Source organism: Rhodnius prolixus, unplaced genomic scaffold (assembly GCF_049639745.1).
Source record: "Rhodnius prolixus isolate KJV_2025 unplaced genomic scaffold, Rpr scaffold_9, whole genome shotgun sequence".
Lineage (NCBI taxonomy): Eukaryota > Metazoa > Arthropoda > Insecta > Hemiptera > Reduviidae > Rhodnius > Rhodnius prolixus.
In genome coordinates this window covers 15,161,367-15,177,697 of record NW_027411604.1, presented here as the reverse complement: position 1 = coordinate 15,177,697, position 16,331 = coordinate 15,161,367, and the positions used below count along the sequence as shown (strand labels likewise).

General features: G+C 34.1%; 5 protein-coding genes across 5 annotated transcripts in view; 1 reads left to right on the top strand and 4 right to left on the bottom strand.

The window, feature by feature from the left end:
- LOC141454703 (uncharacterized) overlaps window positions 1-16,331 on the bottom strand; it is a 670,160-nt gene that overhangs the window by 64,463 nt on the left and 589,366 nt on the right. The window lies entirely within an intron of this gene.
- Window positions 478-6,267, bottom strand: LOC141454188 (chymotrypsin-1-like). The gene is made up of 2 exons (XM_074128139.1): window positions 5,860-6,267; window positions 478-1,363 (listed from the first exon to the last, which is right to left on the bottom strand). Exons 1-2 carry the CDS (start codon window positions 5,996-5,998, stop codon window positions 519-521), a joined length of 984 nt encoding a protein of 327 aa, XP_073984240.1. The 5' UTR covers window positions 5,999-6,267; the 3' UTR covers window positions 478-518.
- LOC141454191 (trypsin 3A1-like) lies at window positions 3,399-4,611 on the top strand. The gene has a single exon (XM_074128141.1). The coding sequence runs from the start codon at window positions 3,492-3,494 to the stop codon at window positions 4,383-4,385; it is 894 nt and encodes a 297-aa protein (XP_073984242.1). The 5' UTR covers window positions 3,399-3,491; the 3' UTR covers window positions 4,386-4,611.
- Window positions 6,605-7,620, bottom strand: LOC141454189 (trypsin 3A1-like). Its single transcript, XM_074128140.1, has one exon. The coding sequence runs from the start codon at window positions 7,567-7,569 to the stop codon at window positions 6,649-6,651; it is 921 nt and encodes a 306-aa protein (XP_073984241.1). The 5' UTR covers window positions 7,570-7,620; the 3' UTR covers window positions 6,605-6,648.
- Window positions 8,604-16,163, bottom strand: LOC141454440 (blarina toxin-like). Its single transcript, XM_074128666.1, has 2 exons — window positions 15,236-16,163; window positions 8,604-9,507 (listed from the first exon to the last, which is right to left on the bottom strand). The coding sequence occupies exon 2, from the start codon at window positions 9,489-9,491 to the stop codon at window positions 8,604-8,606; it is 888 nt and encodes a 295-aa protein (XP_073984767.1). The 5' UTR covers window positions 9,492-9,507; window positions 15,236-16,163.

Below are 16,331 nucleotides of genomic sequence, written 5' to 3'. Positions count from 1 at the left end.
TAAAACTGGATGACTATTTTTGATTACAAAATTTAATAAATTTGTATTTTAAATTTAGCATAAATGGTTGTTAATAGAATATTAGTACTTAATTAAATACTTCGCTTTCATTTTTATTGTTGCAAACTTTCTTCATTTGCAGATTTCACCAGCACGTATTCCTTGAACTTAGCCGTGAATAACTTCGCGGATTGGTTCGCCTTTCACTTCATTATCGTCTGCATCATAATGTGGGGTAGAGGTCCCTCTCCCACTTTCTGCCATGTAAAAGGGTGTTTTAGATATTTTGGTATTAATCGTTTGGATCTTAGTTTTAGTCGATTTGTCGCAACAAATGATAATCTACAAAACCGTAAAAATCCAGGAATGTGGAAAATGAAGAGTTTTGAAAGAACCAAAAAAGGGAGAGTAAGCAGTACCCTCGCCTCTAGCGAAGTAACAATATTGACGTTATCTTATTAACAAATTAGACAAAGGTAAGTTAATAAACCTCTTTATTAGTGCTTTATCTCCGTCCATTATCCATTTAAATATGTTAATCCTGTTAACAGAAAACACATTTGCAGACCAATAAGGATCAGGTAAAATTGTAAACAATTATTTGTGAGTTTGCTGGCACCATTTTTCGTCAAGAAATTTTTTAACCAAAAGAAATTTGATCGAATTTGTGTGAACACATAGTAGAAGTCGTTTCGCCCACAAACTTGACCACGTAATTCTTCCACTACTGCAGATTTATCAGTGCAATATATATGTGGTACGCCGCGAGAAGTTATCGCCGTACCTTTACCATCGCACACCACAATACCTCCAGAATCACCATAACATGGTGAATCGCCATCTCCAAAAGCATCAGCACATAGGATATTATAATTCGTTACACAGCCACAGTTTGGGCTTAAATAGAATGGAGATGAACGTAGTTTTGTATCGCTGAAAATATTAATTCCGTATCCAGTTAGTTTACATAATCTTCGATGATTTGGCCAATCTTCTTTTTCTAATTCCAAGATTTGTACATCTCGGGCTAATGTTACGGGTCTTATTAATTTGACCAGTGCAATATCATATCTAGCCAGAAAAGCTAAATCGGATAGAGTTTTAGCTTCACGGAAATTTGGATTAAAGAAGATAGTATCCACCTTAATATAATAACGGGCCTTCTTGCTATCCGATGCACCAAGTGCTGCGTAAAGTGCTGATATATCCTGACCAAGGAAACAATGTCCGGCAGACAGTATCCATTCTTGATGTATCAACGCCCCAGTGCAGCCAATTGGAGTTAAAAAGACTGTATACGGGCTCGAATAGATACTGATTTCTTTTCCTGCATAAGTTCTGTTCTCATATTCCTTACCTTTAACTGTTAACACAAAAAAGTTAAATAAAAATACTGTAATTTTGTAATAAAATTTAGTAAATATCATTATTATAATCTTTATTAAACATAAAATTATCACGTGTGTTTATTTCTTTAAAAAATTAGATCATATTTTATTTAATAAATTAAGCATAAGTATTCATAAATCACTTATGATACCAGTATTTTATTCATAGATTTTAAGCGTATCGATTTATTTTATTTTTCACATTCATCCATTTGTACCAACTTGCCAATGGTGCGGTGTCACGATTACTATTTAATACATTTTTACTGATCGCCTGTAAATTCGGCTCACTTAGAACTTCATTAGGACTGCCCAGGTAAGGAGGTGGAGCCTTGGTCCAGGTAAATTTTTACGTTGTTTTTACTTGGCTTGTATCTGGATGTCATCAAGTGCTACATGCAAGTAGTCTATGGGTGTCCACCGGGGATATGACAGAACTAGTCTTAAGCATTTGTTTTGAACTCTTTGTAACTTCTCGTAGTTGATGCAACAACTATTGGGCCAGACAGGGGCTGCATACAAGAGTGCTGGACGGATGTAGAGATAATAAATCAGTTTTTTGTTAAAAAAGAGTTGCGGTTTAACAGAGGAAACAAACTACACTTCCTACCGCTTTAGCGCACACCGAGTTTATGTGTTTTGTGAAAGTTAATTTGGATTCTAAGGCTGGAAACATAGTGGAGCGGCGAGCAAAGCGGTGATGATAGCTGCTTCAGATCAAAGAGAGCAGCGAGCAAAGAGTCGCATGCACATAGTGACGAGTTTAGACGCCTTTCTCCTTTCGACAAAACAAGATGGAGGAACTATTTCTATATGAAAATTCTTCCTTGAAAATTTGGTAATTACAGCAGCTTAGTAGCAGGAGCTGCAGTGTACATGATATAAATAAGTCTAGAAATGAACTTGGTGAATTTCATCACTTTTACCAACAACTTCGGGAGCATCCTGGCAAGTTTAATTCGTATTTTCGAATGTCTGTATCAACATTTGATTACGTACTAGCCCAGTGTAACCCCATTAATCAAAATCAAATTTTATTGTTTTTGAGTAATACAACTCAAAAAATGAATTGGGCACAATATAGAAAAATTAACTAAATTATTAACTAAATACAAATCTGTGTAACCCCATTAATCCTAGTAGTTACTTTAAGATAAGAAAATCAAAATAAATAAAAATAAAATAGAAATATATGCAGATAAAAAGAAATTAGTCAATTAAAAAAACACAATAATTTTATTAAATCACTACACCATGATTTGTCGTAAATTAATGTTGTTCATCTGAAAAACTGGAGTAGTACGACGCTACAGAAGAAGGATTGGAGAATTCGTCCTGATCAGAAGTAGTAGGACGTGAAAATGTAATTTAATTTTGCCTAGTATTTAGATGAAAGTTAGCATTAAGGGATTGAGAACCAAATTAAATGTAGCAAAAATTACCTGAATTCTCCATTAACTACTAATTGTTAATTAATTTAAACTATTAATTATTAAAAACTATTGTAACTTCGCAAATATTATGGTCCCTTACAGAGGTTTCTTTAAACAAACTAAACCAATAAATGTATCAATATCCATAACCTATGAGCAATAACCTTTAAAAATTGAGCGCGATGAGAGCGAAGAAATCAAACATGTCATAACGCTTTGCTCGACTCTCTATAGATAGCGTTGCTCTATCTTCGCTTTGCTCGCCACTATGCTCCCAATGTTAACTTGTGTTTGATTTCGCCGCTTTGCTCTTTGCTATCATCGCCGCTTTGCTCGCCGCTCCACTATGTTTCCAGCCTAAAATCAACCCGAGGTATTTAGCTTCCTTACTCCACGGAAGGGAGTTACCATTAATTTGGACAAAACTATTCACTACCGGCCTACGACGTGTAAACAAATAGATAATATTAAATATGTTTTAAAAGAGAGATTGAAAAAATAATTTTTAATTTATTGTAATTATAAATATGTTCATGGTGTGTTAATTTCTACTCCGGCTGAAATGAACAGTTAAAACAAAAAAGTGCTGACAACAGTAACAAAAATGCTCGCACATATCACATGATATTGGTTTTTATTTAATTATTTTAATGTTTTTGTAACTGCTGCAATGAATGTTCACAAGATAACAGTATCCATAGTTAAATTGTTATTATTTGGAGTTGCCTGTGAAATTCTCGGCCAAGACCAATACGAAGATGAGGATTTAACGATTAAGGAGGCCCCTTATACAGTGATTATAACGCCCATTGGTTGTACAGGTGCTTTAATACATCCTCTTTGGGTGTTGACAGCAGCACATTGCATCCAGGGTGGAACAAGTACAGTTTATGCTGGTTTCGGTTCATCTGATAAGAGAAATTGTTCGTATTACATAAAAAGTGTTCGTGTATATATTTATCCTAATTTTTATCACGATATGGACAATTTGAAATCGATTAGTAGATCATTGCCTAGTGATATCGCTTTAATTGAATTAGCAACACCTGTTATTCTATCAGATACTGTGAATCTACTGCAATTAGATGTGACTGAATGGCCTGACAAGGCAAGTATACAATGCACTATGACAGGCTATGGAAATCATAAGAAAAGAAATACGAAATTGCATTTAGCCAAATTATCTGTTAGAAAAACTTGCGAATGTTTAACTATAACTGGTGTATTGTGTGGCCATTGGATTGGTGGACATAAACCTTGTTATGGTGACGCTGGTGGTATTTTGGTCTGTAATAATAAAGGTGTGGGTATAGCTTCGCATGATGTTCCAGCAGCATACTGTAAGGATCAGCAGAAAGCACTGACCCAACTAGTTGATAGAGACTGCCAAATGGCCAATCTCACTTACCTATTTACGCATCTTCAAAGGAATATGTTCTGGATTCAGAAAATCTCCCACTTTAGTAAAGCTGGAAAGCTGGTCCACAAGATTAACCACTGGTGCGATAAGTTGACCAGCTTGCAGTTAACTTTCTCATTGATTATCGCATTATACTTTTATTGAAATTTGCTTTTGAAACAAAACATACTTAATAATTTGGAATAAGACATAAGAAAGAACTGTATTTTTTATTCTACGACTGTTCAATCAGCAACTTATTTATTTTATGCAACTTAATTTTATAATTTTTGAAAAATTGACACCAGCAATAAGAGTAAAACAATATAAAATAACAATTGTATAAACTCTTTAAAACACTGAAAACAGAAAAATAAATGATTTGCATGGAATTTGATATAATTGAAAATAATTTAAGAAAAAAATAAAGTAAAAACTTTTTCTTTGTTTGAACGTATATATTATAGAGTAACTGTGCACAAATATGAGTAATTATATATTTTTAATATATAATTCCTCTCTATATATGAATACTTACACAATAATGTAGGCTGTAACTGCAAAAATGTTAAACAACATATTAGTAATAGATCAACATCATCGGAAAGATTGTTGGCAAGGTTCATCATTCTGCTAGAAGAAGAATAATAGATACAAATGATTCTGGAATCATTAGATTAGAATGTGGGATTTACACGGATCGGAATGGAATCGAAAATTAAGAAAATAATGTAAGTTAGAAGAATCTGCATAGTTGTTGAAAAGCCCATTGATTAACTGCCATGGACTCATCTGGGTAATAGCGACTTTGCAATGGAACTTCAGCAGAAGGCTTAAACCTTTTTTGGTAATTTAGATTGCATGGTATCGATTAGATTTAAACGATTGTTAGTTATATAGAGATCGCAAACACAATTGAATCTTGGAGAATCGGATGGATGAGAGAGCGCTATAAGGTTAAGGGACTTAGCTTATAAACAAGTAATGTTGCCGTATTAAAAAATCAGATATTGAAAATCCAGAATGATACCTTTTAAAGACATGGTCTTTTATATCTAATTTAAAAAACTTAGGGCAGAAGATTGCAGAGAAAGTATCATAGGCTTTGAATCGATAATCTTTTTTAGATAGAAATAAACGTAACAATAAAATATGTTTATTTTGTAGTACCAAAGTATAAGTAAGGTTGTAATCCTTCAACTACATATAGTTTAGGGAGCACTTAGGAAGGGACAAAGATATTATTTGCAGGGAAAAAGAATATTAAAAAAACCTGCAGCTAGAGGAGAAACTTAGAGAAGGATTAAAGAGGTTTAATTCTTTTGAATCTCTAGGGAATGGAAGGATCGTAGGTGGCAGTATATCGCGGCAGAGTTGGTCAGGAAGACAGTCTAGAGTGAAGAGCAGCTTCAGCAAAAGGTTTTTGGCTATAGGTACGGGGATTATAGAAGGAGTTTCGTGGAAGAAGTCGATTCTAGTGTGTCGAATAGAATCAGTCGCAAATCTGTGAAATTTTAGCTGTGTTGCCCAGGAGTAGGAACATCAAGGAGATGTTACGATTTAGACGACGCTCCTAAATGCTCATAGAACTCGAAAGAATTGATATAAAACATTTTCCTTAAAACCAATGTGAACTTACGGACTAGAGTTATCTGGGGTTCAGCCAAACCTACAAACATAAGGACTGTACAGGACATTTCAGTCAAAACTCCTTCGACAGATAGCTGACGCTCCTTTCTACGGTGACTAACCTCACTCTTCGACAACGATCTCAACATCCCTATTCGTACACCAACTCGCCAAGACGAAATATCACCAGTTCCATACTGCTTTCATTAGTTGTTCGACACTTTTTGAACAGTCTCTTGCCTTCTTTGTCATTTCCTACCAAACATTACGCTAAACAATGGCTCAAGGACTTCCTTGAGGTCTGTAGAACATCGTCTTCATCGGTTTTCCTGTAGAGAATGCTATCGCTGCGTAGTTTTCTCTCCAACTGCTCTTCACTCACCGTGTAAACTTTCTTTTCACAAATTTATTTATTGTACATATTTAATATAGATTGTAAAGAACTAAATTAAAGGGGAAAAAAGTGCAGACGTGTACTGTTGCTTAGCAACAATATTTAAAAGCAGTAAGTTTCTATTTATTTCATGTCGTACGGTTCACCTAAAACAATAATGAATTTAAGTTCTAATAATACTATTTGTGAAGAAATTATTCTTTTTGTTTTTCCGTTTTTCCAAAACTTAGATCTGATTGGTTCTATCTGAACCGTATACCAATGTGGGTAAGATTGAAAATCATGGGAATGCAGGAATCAATTGTCTGTTAAATTCATCCGCTTCTGCAAAAAATGTATTTTACACAATAGGCGCTTTAAAAAAAGAAAGAACAAACAAAATGGCTGATTTTCTTTTATTTTGTTCTACATTAATAATACATAAATGCTAAAAATGGACAACATTAACACCAACAACTGCGAACATGGTATTGTCTTGTAAATAAGTATATTAGCTCTGCTTGGAATAGATTTAATCCAATCTAAATGTGGGTGAATATATGAAAATAAAAATATAACACCAGGCTTACCACAAACTGAATCTTCTGCAGCAAATAATTGGGTTCGTCTTAAGATTCCACAGTAAGAAATTGGCAATGCCTGCGACGTTACGGCTACGCCTTTATCGTTGCAAACTAAGACGCTACCTGAATCACCATGACACGGTGAGTTCAATACTTTGTGGCTTGTCTTAGAATCAAAACTTTTAGCACAGATGATTCCTTCGTTAGACATACAGCCACAAGAGTTCGTCCCATGTTTAACTATTACGTCGGCTTCACGGAGCGCTTTATCATCAAATATATTGTGTCCATAACCAGCAACCTTACATTTTCTGTTTTCAATGTTCGGCCATTTTGTTTCTTCTAATTTTAATACTTGCACTTGTTTAGATAAGACAGCTGGCTGAATTAAAATTATTACAGCTAAATCGCAACTACTTATTAGAACTGTCTCGTATTGGTAGTAATATTTAAAAAAATTGGGATGGAAATATATATTCGCTCCTTTTATAAAATACGTACATTTATCTTTATCACTAGCACCGAATCCAGCGTAGATGCCGGTTTTTAAAGTAAGAAAACAATGTGCGGCCGTAAGTACTCGCTCAGGATGGATTAGCGCCCCACTACAGCCGACTGGCGTTATAATTACTGAAAATGGAGCTTCGGTGATGTCGACTCGAGCGCCAGAATAAGTTCTGTTTTCATAATCTTCACATACTGTTATTGCAGATATATTAAATATGAATAATAGAATTTTTTGAATCAATCTGTTAGCAAACATGAATTATTACTAATCACTTTTTCATAATTATTAAATATTTGATGGAACCTTACATATGTTATTTTATCAATTATTTATTTATTTATTTGTATGGCGAATCAAAACTAACGTTACGAAATCAAAATATAAAGTAAAGTAATTGCCTATTTTTTCAGGCGGGGCTTAACGTCTAACTACCAATTTAGGTGTCGCGGACGGGGGCGGAAGATCATACTTTACTATAAACAATTTTTTTCTGACAAGTAGTGATAAGCGGGATTCGAACTAGGGATCTCCCGCTTATAAAGCCACGCTCTTGACTACTGGGACCAACAGCCGCCCAAATCAAAATTTATAGTATTTACTCTAAGACAGAAAATGCTACCTCCCATCATCTTGGTACCAACTGTGGACAAAGTACGCTACCTTGGACTGCACCTAGACAAACGGTTGACATGGAATCCCCCATACTAGACTGAAAAGACAAGAAACAAACCAACGCTACAAAACCTCTCGCCAGACTACTTGACAAACAATCTAAACTTCACCTACAAAACAAAAGACTCTTATACCTTCTATTACTGCGACCTTTTTGGTCATACGGTATCGAAGTATAACGTCTAAGCGTTTCTACGCATCCAGACGTTAAAGTAAAAAATACTTCGTAATCTCCGTTTGATGTTTATAACCTCACAATCATTTTTTCAAAATTTCATACCTCCTCAGCAGCTCATTCTCTAATCCTCTAATAGAATATCTATCTTCTTCTACAATACCAAGTGATCCTCTAAGAAGATAGCCTTGCCAACTACTGCCATCATAAAAGCTGACTAACATGTCCACGATAATGAAGTGACACTACTGGGTGCTTACTCCACTCGTATACCCGGATATTGTGTTAACATGTAACCTACATTTGCTTGTTGCAACTGCTTATTGCAGTTGTAAATTTCAATAAAAGATTAAATAAGAAAAAAATTATTTGAAGTTGTGATTTGGTCAGAAGTAAACCCACCAAAAACAAACAAATTTTGACAAACTTTGTAAAATCAAACTTATTCAAAAATAAAAAAGAAAAGATTTTTATACATTAAAGTGTTTATTATTAAAATAATAATTAACAAACAATTTGAAATATATGGTTTGTTGACAGAAGAGTAAAAGTGTTTTTTCGCTTTTGGTAAAAATCTATCCATTTCCTTCATTAAACTTTTAATAGAATTTAAATGCGGTCGAATGTAGGTGAATAAAAATACGTAACGTTCATAATTGTAGCAAACATTACGCTCATAATCGGCAGAAGTTTTTAAATTATTTTTACAATAATCTTTTGAGACCACTTGCGAGCATATTGCTACAACTTCATTGTTACAGACTAGTACGCCACCTAAATCGCCAAAACAAGGCGTTTCACTTCTATTATAAGGCATTGCGCATAATATCGCTTCATCGTGCATACATCCGCAAAGTTTACCATATTTGGTTAAAACAATTTTTGATGTTAGCTTAGTGCTAGATTCGGTTAAACCATAAGCGATTATTTTACACTCTACTTCTAATTTGTTTTTAGGCCATTTTTTTCCATCTAGCACGAGTATCTCCATACCATCAGCTAACTGAACTGGCTTTTCCAACTTGATCAAAGCTAAATCATTTTTACTGTTTGCAACTACATTATTACTTTTGGTAATATTTATAAAATGTTTGATTTTCGGATTTACATTCACAACGAGTATACTATGCACTCTATAATTAAACACTCTATAGTCTGAGGTTCCAAATATAACAGACGGTGGTTTCGTTTGGTCTGCGAAACAATGAGCTGCTGTTATCACCCACTGAAGGTCGATTAACGCACCCGTACAGCCAACAGGTTGTATGTACACTACAAAAGGTGCTTTTTCGAATTTTATTAACGTTCCCGTTATAAAAACACATTTCATCAGTAATATTGTAATTCTGTAAAATATCATTATAACTTTTAATTAAATATAAACTAAACACATAATTTGTAACTAATCATATGTTATTATAAACACATGCAGTCATCATTCATTCGATCATTTCTAAAAAGGATTCTTGGTCGAAGAATTAGTCGATTGAATAGATAATGAATGATAAATTGGGGGCTCACTCTGTTACGATCGTTGACTTTATGCATTTTAGCATGCATTTTTTTTTGCAGTTGTTCATCAGTTTTGGTGTAAAGAATTTAGTTTCCATTACGTTTTATTCTCATATAACTCTTGTCACTTGTTTGACTGAGGAAGAATATACGAGGTGTGGCTATTAAATAACGAGACTATTGCTTTAAAACATTTTATTTTAAATTTATACATATTTAGTTATTACCACCTTCAATATACACCACTCCCCTATCCCTACAACGCTCCATGCGAATTTACCATTGTTCGAAACAGTGCTGGAACTCTTTTTCTGTCAGCTTCTGCAAGACGCGTGCCGCTTTTTCTTTCACAGCTTCAACGGACTGAAATCGTGTTCCTTTTAATGTAGATTTGATTTTGGGGTACAGATAAAAATCACATGGGGCCAGGTCAGGCGAATAAGGCGGATGGCCTAAAACTGGGATGTTGTACTTGGCTAGAAACGTCTTGTCAGACAATGCAGTGTGAGCCGGCTCGTTGTCCACTCAAAAACTCGCGCACGTGATTATCATTCATCGCCATAAACTTCTTTTAATAAAAGATAAGTTTCAGTAGCGGTTTTACCGAGTTTCATGTGAAATTTCACGACAATTCGTTGCTCTACTACATGTGTAGTATCATGTTTTCGGCAAAACGAAACTAACACCTCTTACACAAACGACGGTTCCGGTTAGACTGATTTCTCTACAAGCACGTGAGACGTAGCAATCGAAAGAGAATGCTTTACGCTGCACAGCTGTCGGTCGTTAGGATTTGGGGCATGCATAGTTCTTCTTTAGCAGCATCAGTCTCGTTATTTAATAGCCACACCTCGTAACATGCATAGTACTTTTAAAATGTTGAACTTTCAAGGGGAGATCTGTTCTTCAGCTTCTCTTAATATTGGAACAGAAGTTTTAAAATTTTTTTTTTTTTTGTGAATGGTAAGCGTACCATAACTCCAAAATTGTAGAAAGTAAAAAAAATTGGTTAATTTCAAGGGGAAGGAAGGTTATTGCCAATTTCAGTCATCATAATTTTGTTTTGTTTTGGTTCAACTATTTAAGGCGCATCAACGACTGAGGTTATTGGCGCCCGTAGCTTTGTTTTGCAGTGGCTTCGGATAGTGTTCTCAAAGTTGCAGACAACACCGTATAGTGAGTAGCTGTAAGAAGCTCCTAGGAAGAGAAAAAAATCTAAGGACCAGCAGCTGGGTTTCGAACCTGTGATCTCCACGTTGGAATCCAATACGCTAATTGCATAGCTAATCCGTTCTCTGACATCACAAGTTATAGTTTATTTTAATGCCAAGCTATCAGACTTAAGAACTAGGAAATCTTCATTGCTGTGGGACATATTTTGTAGAAACAGAATGTACATTAATTAGGAGTTATAAAAATCAGTTTACAGTCTGAGGCTGTTCTAGTCTCCAAATCGAAAGCTTGGCAAAATAATAATTATTTTTTCATGTTCATTGCCTAAATGGACGCCCATAGAATTTATGTACTAGCTACAAAGACGTTCCTTTCGCTTCAACTCCTATGAATTGTCTTCTTGAAAAATTTGCCACTACCTGTTATAAAAATCCTAACCCCTAAATAGCAAACTTTGTAAATTATAAGTTGTATATTATATCTTGGATACAAAAAATATAAACATAAGAGGTTCAAAAATATTTTGTTATAATTCTGTATCATGGTAAGGTTATTTTGTTAATAATTGTTCCTTATTACATAAATATGTTCTCCTTAAATCTGTACTAAATAGCAGTTTTGTGTGTATTTGGATAACAAGCTAGTAACCTCAGTTTTATTTTATTTATTTTTGTGAACATTATGTAAACAAACTATTTTAAATAAATAAACTCATTTTATAAATAATGCTTTGAACTACAGTGACTCCCATTAATATTGGGACACCTATTACAAAATGATTTAAAAGGAAAATGAAAACAACAGACAAAAGTTTGGGATTTTTTAAAAAAAAAAATTACATTAGCAACATCTGTGGAAATTATATATACGAGGGGGTACCCAAAAATAACCGGAATTGCGTTGCCGCGCATGGAGCTTATGTAGTACGCATTTCTGCCGCTAGACGTGTATAGCGCAATTCCTTGCCAGTTCAGTCCTGCCTGTGTTGTCTGCCTGGCTTGTTCTGTTCATCTGCAGTGATTGTTTTTACCAGCGCTGTTTTGTTCTTTTTTCGTTTTTTATGATGGCAAGTTTAAGTGAACAACGTGCAGCTCTGAAATTTTGTTTTCTACTCGGCAAAAATGCTGCTGAAAGTGTTTTAATGTTGAAAACAGCTTACAAAGATGACGCTATGGGAAAAACTCAAGTGTACGAGTGGTTTACTCGGTTTAAAAATGGCGACATGTCGATTGATGACAAACCTCGTTCTGGACGTCCATCAACTGCCCGAATCGACGAAAATGTTGAAAAAATTCGAGAGCTGGTGTTCACAGACCGTCGACAGACAATTGATCAACTGTCAGAGAGTAGTGGGTTATCTTGGAGCTCGGTTCAGCGAATTTTAACGGAAGATTTGGGGATGAAAAGGGTTGCTGCCAAGTTTGTTCCTCGAGTTCTGACTGACAATCAAAAAGAACATCGAGTTGAAACATGTCGTGCTTTGAAACAACAGCTTGAAACTGATCCAGACTTTCTGTCAAAGGTCATAACTGGTGATGAGTCATGGTGCTATGGTTATAACCCAGAAACAAAGCAACAGTCGAGCCAATGGAAGACGTCATCTTCACCCCGACCAAAAAAATGTCGTCAAGTCAAGTCAAACATCAAAACAATGTTGATTTGCTTTTTTGATGCCAAAGGCGTAGTCCATTCAGAGTTTGTCCCCCCAGGTCAGACCGTCAATCAAACCTTGTATTTGGAAGTTTTGAAAAGATTGCTGCGCAATAGTGTTCGCCAAAAAAGACCCGATTTGTGGCAAACAGGAGACTGGTTCTTCCACCACGACAACACACAGCCATCTCTGTTACACAGTTTTTGGTTAAAAATGGCATGGTTCCGCTGCCCCACGCACCTTACTCGCCTGACCTGGCTCCGTGCGACTTTTTCTTATTTCCACGCATGAAAAAGGGCATGAAAGGTCACCGATTTGACAACATTGAAGAGGTCAAGAAAAAAACGAAGAAGGAGCTGTCAGCCATTTATAAAGATGACTACAAAAAATGTTTCGAACAGTGGAAGCACCGGTGGGACAAATGTATTAGTTGTAATGGAGAGTATTTTGAAGGGGATAAGGTTGTTATGTAAAAAATTTGTAAATAAATAGCTTTTAAAAAATAATTCCGGTTTTTTTTGGGTACCCCCTCGTAAGTATAAATCGATGAAATTCCAAACTGTTGGGTAGCACTTTTTGAAAAAGTGTAAAATAAGGCTCTCAAAAATATTGGGACACCAGAAGTGCTAGAGTTTAAATGTTCAATATTTAAAATCTCCTACTATTTAATAATTGGTTGGTAATAATTTAATAATTGCTTTTTGACTTACAATAGTCCTCAAACGATCAGGCATAGGTGAAACAAGTTTTTGGTTAATTCAGGTGGTGTTTTTTTCCCATTCTTCCAGGAAACATCGTTTTAATTCATTTTTGTTAGATATTACTCGTTTACTTAAAGCACTGGCTAAATATTGCCATAAATGTTCAATGGGATTAAAATCCGGTGACTGCGGAGAGGTTTGGAAAACTTCAATTATATAACAGTCACTGACGTATCACCCAAGCCGTAGGTTTGGGGTCGTTGTCTTGTTAGAATTTAGAAGACCCTAAAATACCAAATGTTTGGGCACTTTTTTCAAATTATATCTTAATATATTACTATAAACCATTTTGTGCATCATTCCATCAATAAACACTAATTCTCCAAATCCTGATGCACATTCAGCTCCAAACCAGAACTGACCCACCACCACCCGGAGGTACAGCTTTAAAACCCTTTAAAGTTGGCTGTAAATTCTTCTTTTCGAGTTCAGCATTCGCTTTCCTCCAGACCATAACCCTTCCATCTGACTGGAAAACATTAAATTTTGATTCATCGCTAGAGTATATCATTCCAAAAGTCACTATTTACATTGAAATATTTTTCGGCAAATTTCACTCTCAGCACGATTTATCTTACTGGCAAAAGGATTCTTCCAGGCTATTCTACCATGATAGTCGAGTTTTCTTAGCACTCTCCGAACTGTTTCTGCTCCTTTTTTGCTCTCTTTGAACATGTCAAAAATTTCACATAGAAGTTTTGGAGCATTAAGTCGGTGATCTTTTTTAATTCTTTTAATATATAACGCTGCTCTCTCTCAGAGAGCAGTTGAGGACGGCCTTTTTGTGGGATTGAAACAATTCTTTTTTTTTTTTGGTAAGCTGAATGATGTTCCACGCAGTAGATGTTTTAGGTCCGATCAGTTTTTCTGTCTCTCTAACACTTTTTATTGTCTTTGTGCAAAGAAATTACAATTTTTCTTTGTTCAATCGTTGTATTTGTATTTTTGCGCGACATGTTACACCTGGCTTGATTTATATAAACTAATATAATTATTAATTTCATATTGAATATATGCTTAAGGTATATATTTACAATTTTGTATAGATATTCGGGCAAAACCTTGGACAAACTATAAATTATAATAGTGTCCCAATACTTATGAAAGGTAGAATTTGCACTTATTATTATATATATTTTTTTTAATCTACCAAAACATTTTTATGTACTTATTTAAATAGTTTTTATTTAATTAATAGTAATTATAAAATGAAATGAATTTATAAAAATTTGAATAAATGGGTGCCACTTTTCATTTTCGTCAATTTTTAACTTCTGTATGTACTGTCCCAATTTTAAGGGGAGTCACTGTGGCAAACGCGTCTCACTGCTGATTATTAGTAATTTAGGTAATATTATACCTTTCTCGGAGCAGTTTTCATTTTAATGTAGCTAAGATAAAAACTAACCTTTCATTCAATAATTTTAATAACATAATTATTAAACAACCTACAATTAGAGTTTTAAACTTTTATTTCTGATCAGTAGCGCAAATTGCTACCCACCGTTTCGAATAAATACTAAAAGTTTGCTACAATTATTAAACTTTAGGTACTTTGAGGGAAATATTTGACTTTCATTTTTACATGAAAAACCAATTAAATAAAATTTAAACAAAAATTACAAATATATTATGTATGCTCACGTTTACGTAAATAGAAATAAGTTAGCTAGATTTAAGGGCGCTTAATGATGTGTCACTTAGAACCATTTTTTGCAAGCAACAGATTTGTAAAAGTTCAACTTGAACGGACAACTTTACTCGTTCACTTCTTTTAGAAAACTGTTATTAATTTAATTTTCTTTGATTTCTGTAACTAGTTATTATGTTTTATTTTTCAAGTATCCATCATTTCTTTCTTTTTTTAAACAGTTTGAGGAGGAATTTATACAGGAAAAAAATGGTTTGATTTAGAGAATTCGATAGTATCGTTAATAAGTAATATATTCACAGTTATTATCTGCTGTTAATACTTACGTATTGAGGATGACCTAAATTGCCTAATTATACTATTTTAGAATTACATCAAGTTTTAACCCTCACAAGCTGGTAATTACAAACATTATTGCTTGTGAATTACAGTCAATATTGTAAATATGATTTTTTTTTTAGTTTAAATCCAGATAACATTGTATTTAGTTGGGTTCTAAGGAAACTGAGATGCCATGTTATCTACAACAGTATCATTTCATTACAGAGAACATTTTCGATTTTAAAATTAATTATTCTTTGTTTTTTTTCCTGTAAAAATTTTAATTTCCAAGAAAATAGATTTCAGTAAATTGCATAAGATTTGCCACCATTCACACCAGATTCTTTTCAAGTATGAACTTAATATCTTTTGACAAAATAAATTTCGTGCAGCTTAATTTAATGAAGAAAACTATTCTACAGTTTTTCTGAAAAACCCTTAGCTTAAATTTAATCCGCTTTTGCACATTAGTAAACCTTAATTATGCCATTTATATTGCTTAGATAATTGATGTCAATTCTTAACACTAACTACCAATAACAATTCGTGTAATTGTAATATGTCTTTTAGGGTCTGAGATCTTTTTATCTTTCTTTATTTATGGAACTTTAACAAGTAGGTATTTTAATACAAATGTTTTATAAAGAGGTACTGGAAAATCTATCTAAATTGTTCCCTATAAAATGAAATAGAAGATATAAACTATTGTATAAAATGAAATTGAATTGACAAAAGGGCAATTTTATCTGATACAATTTCAGTGTTGGAATTTTTTTGTTTTTAAAATCATTTATTTAGTTACAATCAACGCATTGCGTTATAAGCAACAAGGGTGACAATAAGCAACAAGGGTGACAATAAGCAACAAGGGTGACAATAAGCAACAAGGGTGACAATAAGCAACAAGGGTGACAATAAGCAACAAGGGTGACAATAAGCAACAAGGGTGACAATAAGCAACAAGGGTGACAATAAGCAACAAGGGTGACAATAAGCAACAAGGGTGACAATAAGCAACAAGGGTGACAATAAGCAACAAGGGTGACAATAAGCAACAAGGGTGACAATAAGCAACAAGGGTGACAATAAGCAACAAGGGTG

Excerpts from the sequence above, each read along its gene's own strand:
- LOC141454191 (XM_074128141.1), top strand. The coding sequence starts at position 3,492 with ATGAATGTTCACAAGATAACAGTATCCATAGTTAAATTGTTATTATTT.
- LOC141454188 (XM_074128139.1), bottom strand. The coding sequence starts at position 5,998 with ATGTTGAGATCGTTGTCGAAGAGTGAGGTTAGTCACCGTAGAAAGGAG. Across the intron at positions 1,364-5,859 it reads ACCCCAGATAACTCTAGTCC|TTAAAGGTAAGGAATATGAG; the intron begins GTAAGTTCACAT and ends TTGTGTTAACAG.
- LOC141454189 (XM_074128140.1), bottom strand. The coding sequence starts at position 7,569 with ATGTTTGCTAACAGATTGATTCAAAAAATTCTATTATTCATATTTAAT.
- LOC141454440 (XM_074128666.1), bottom strand. The coding sequence starts at position 9,491 with ATGAAATGTGTTTTTATAACGGGAACGTTAATAAAATTCGAAAAAGCA.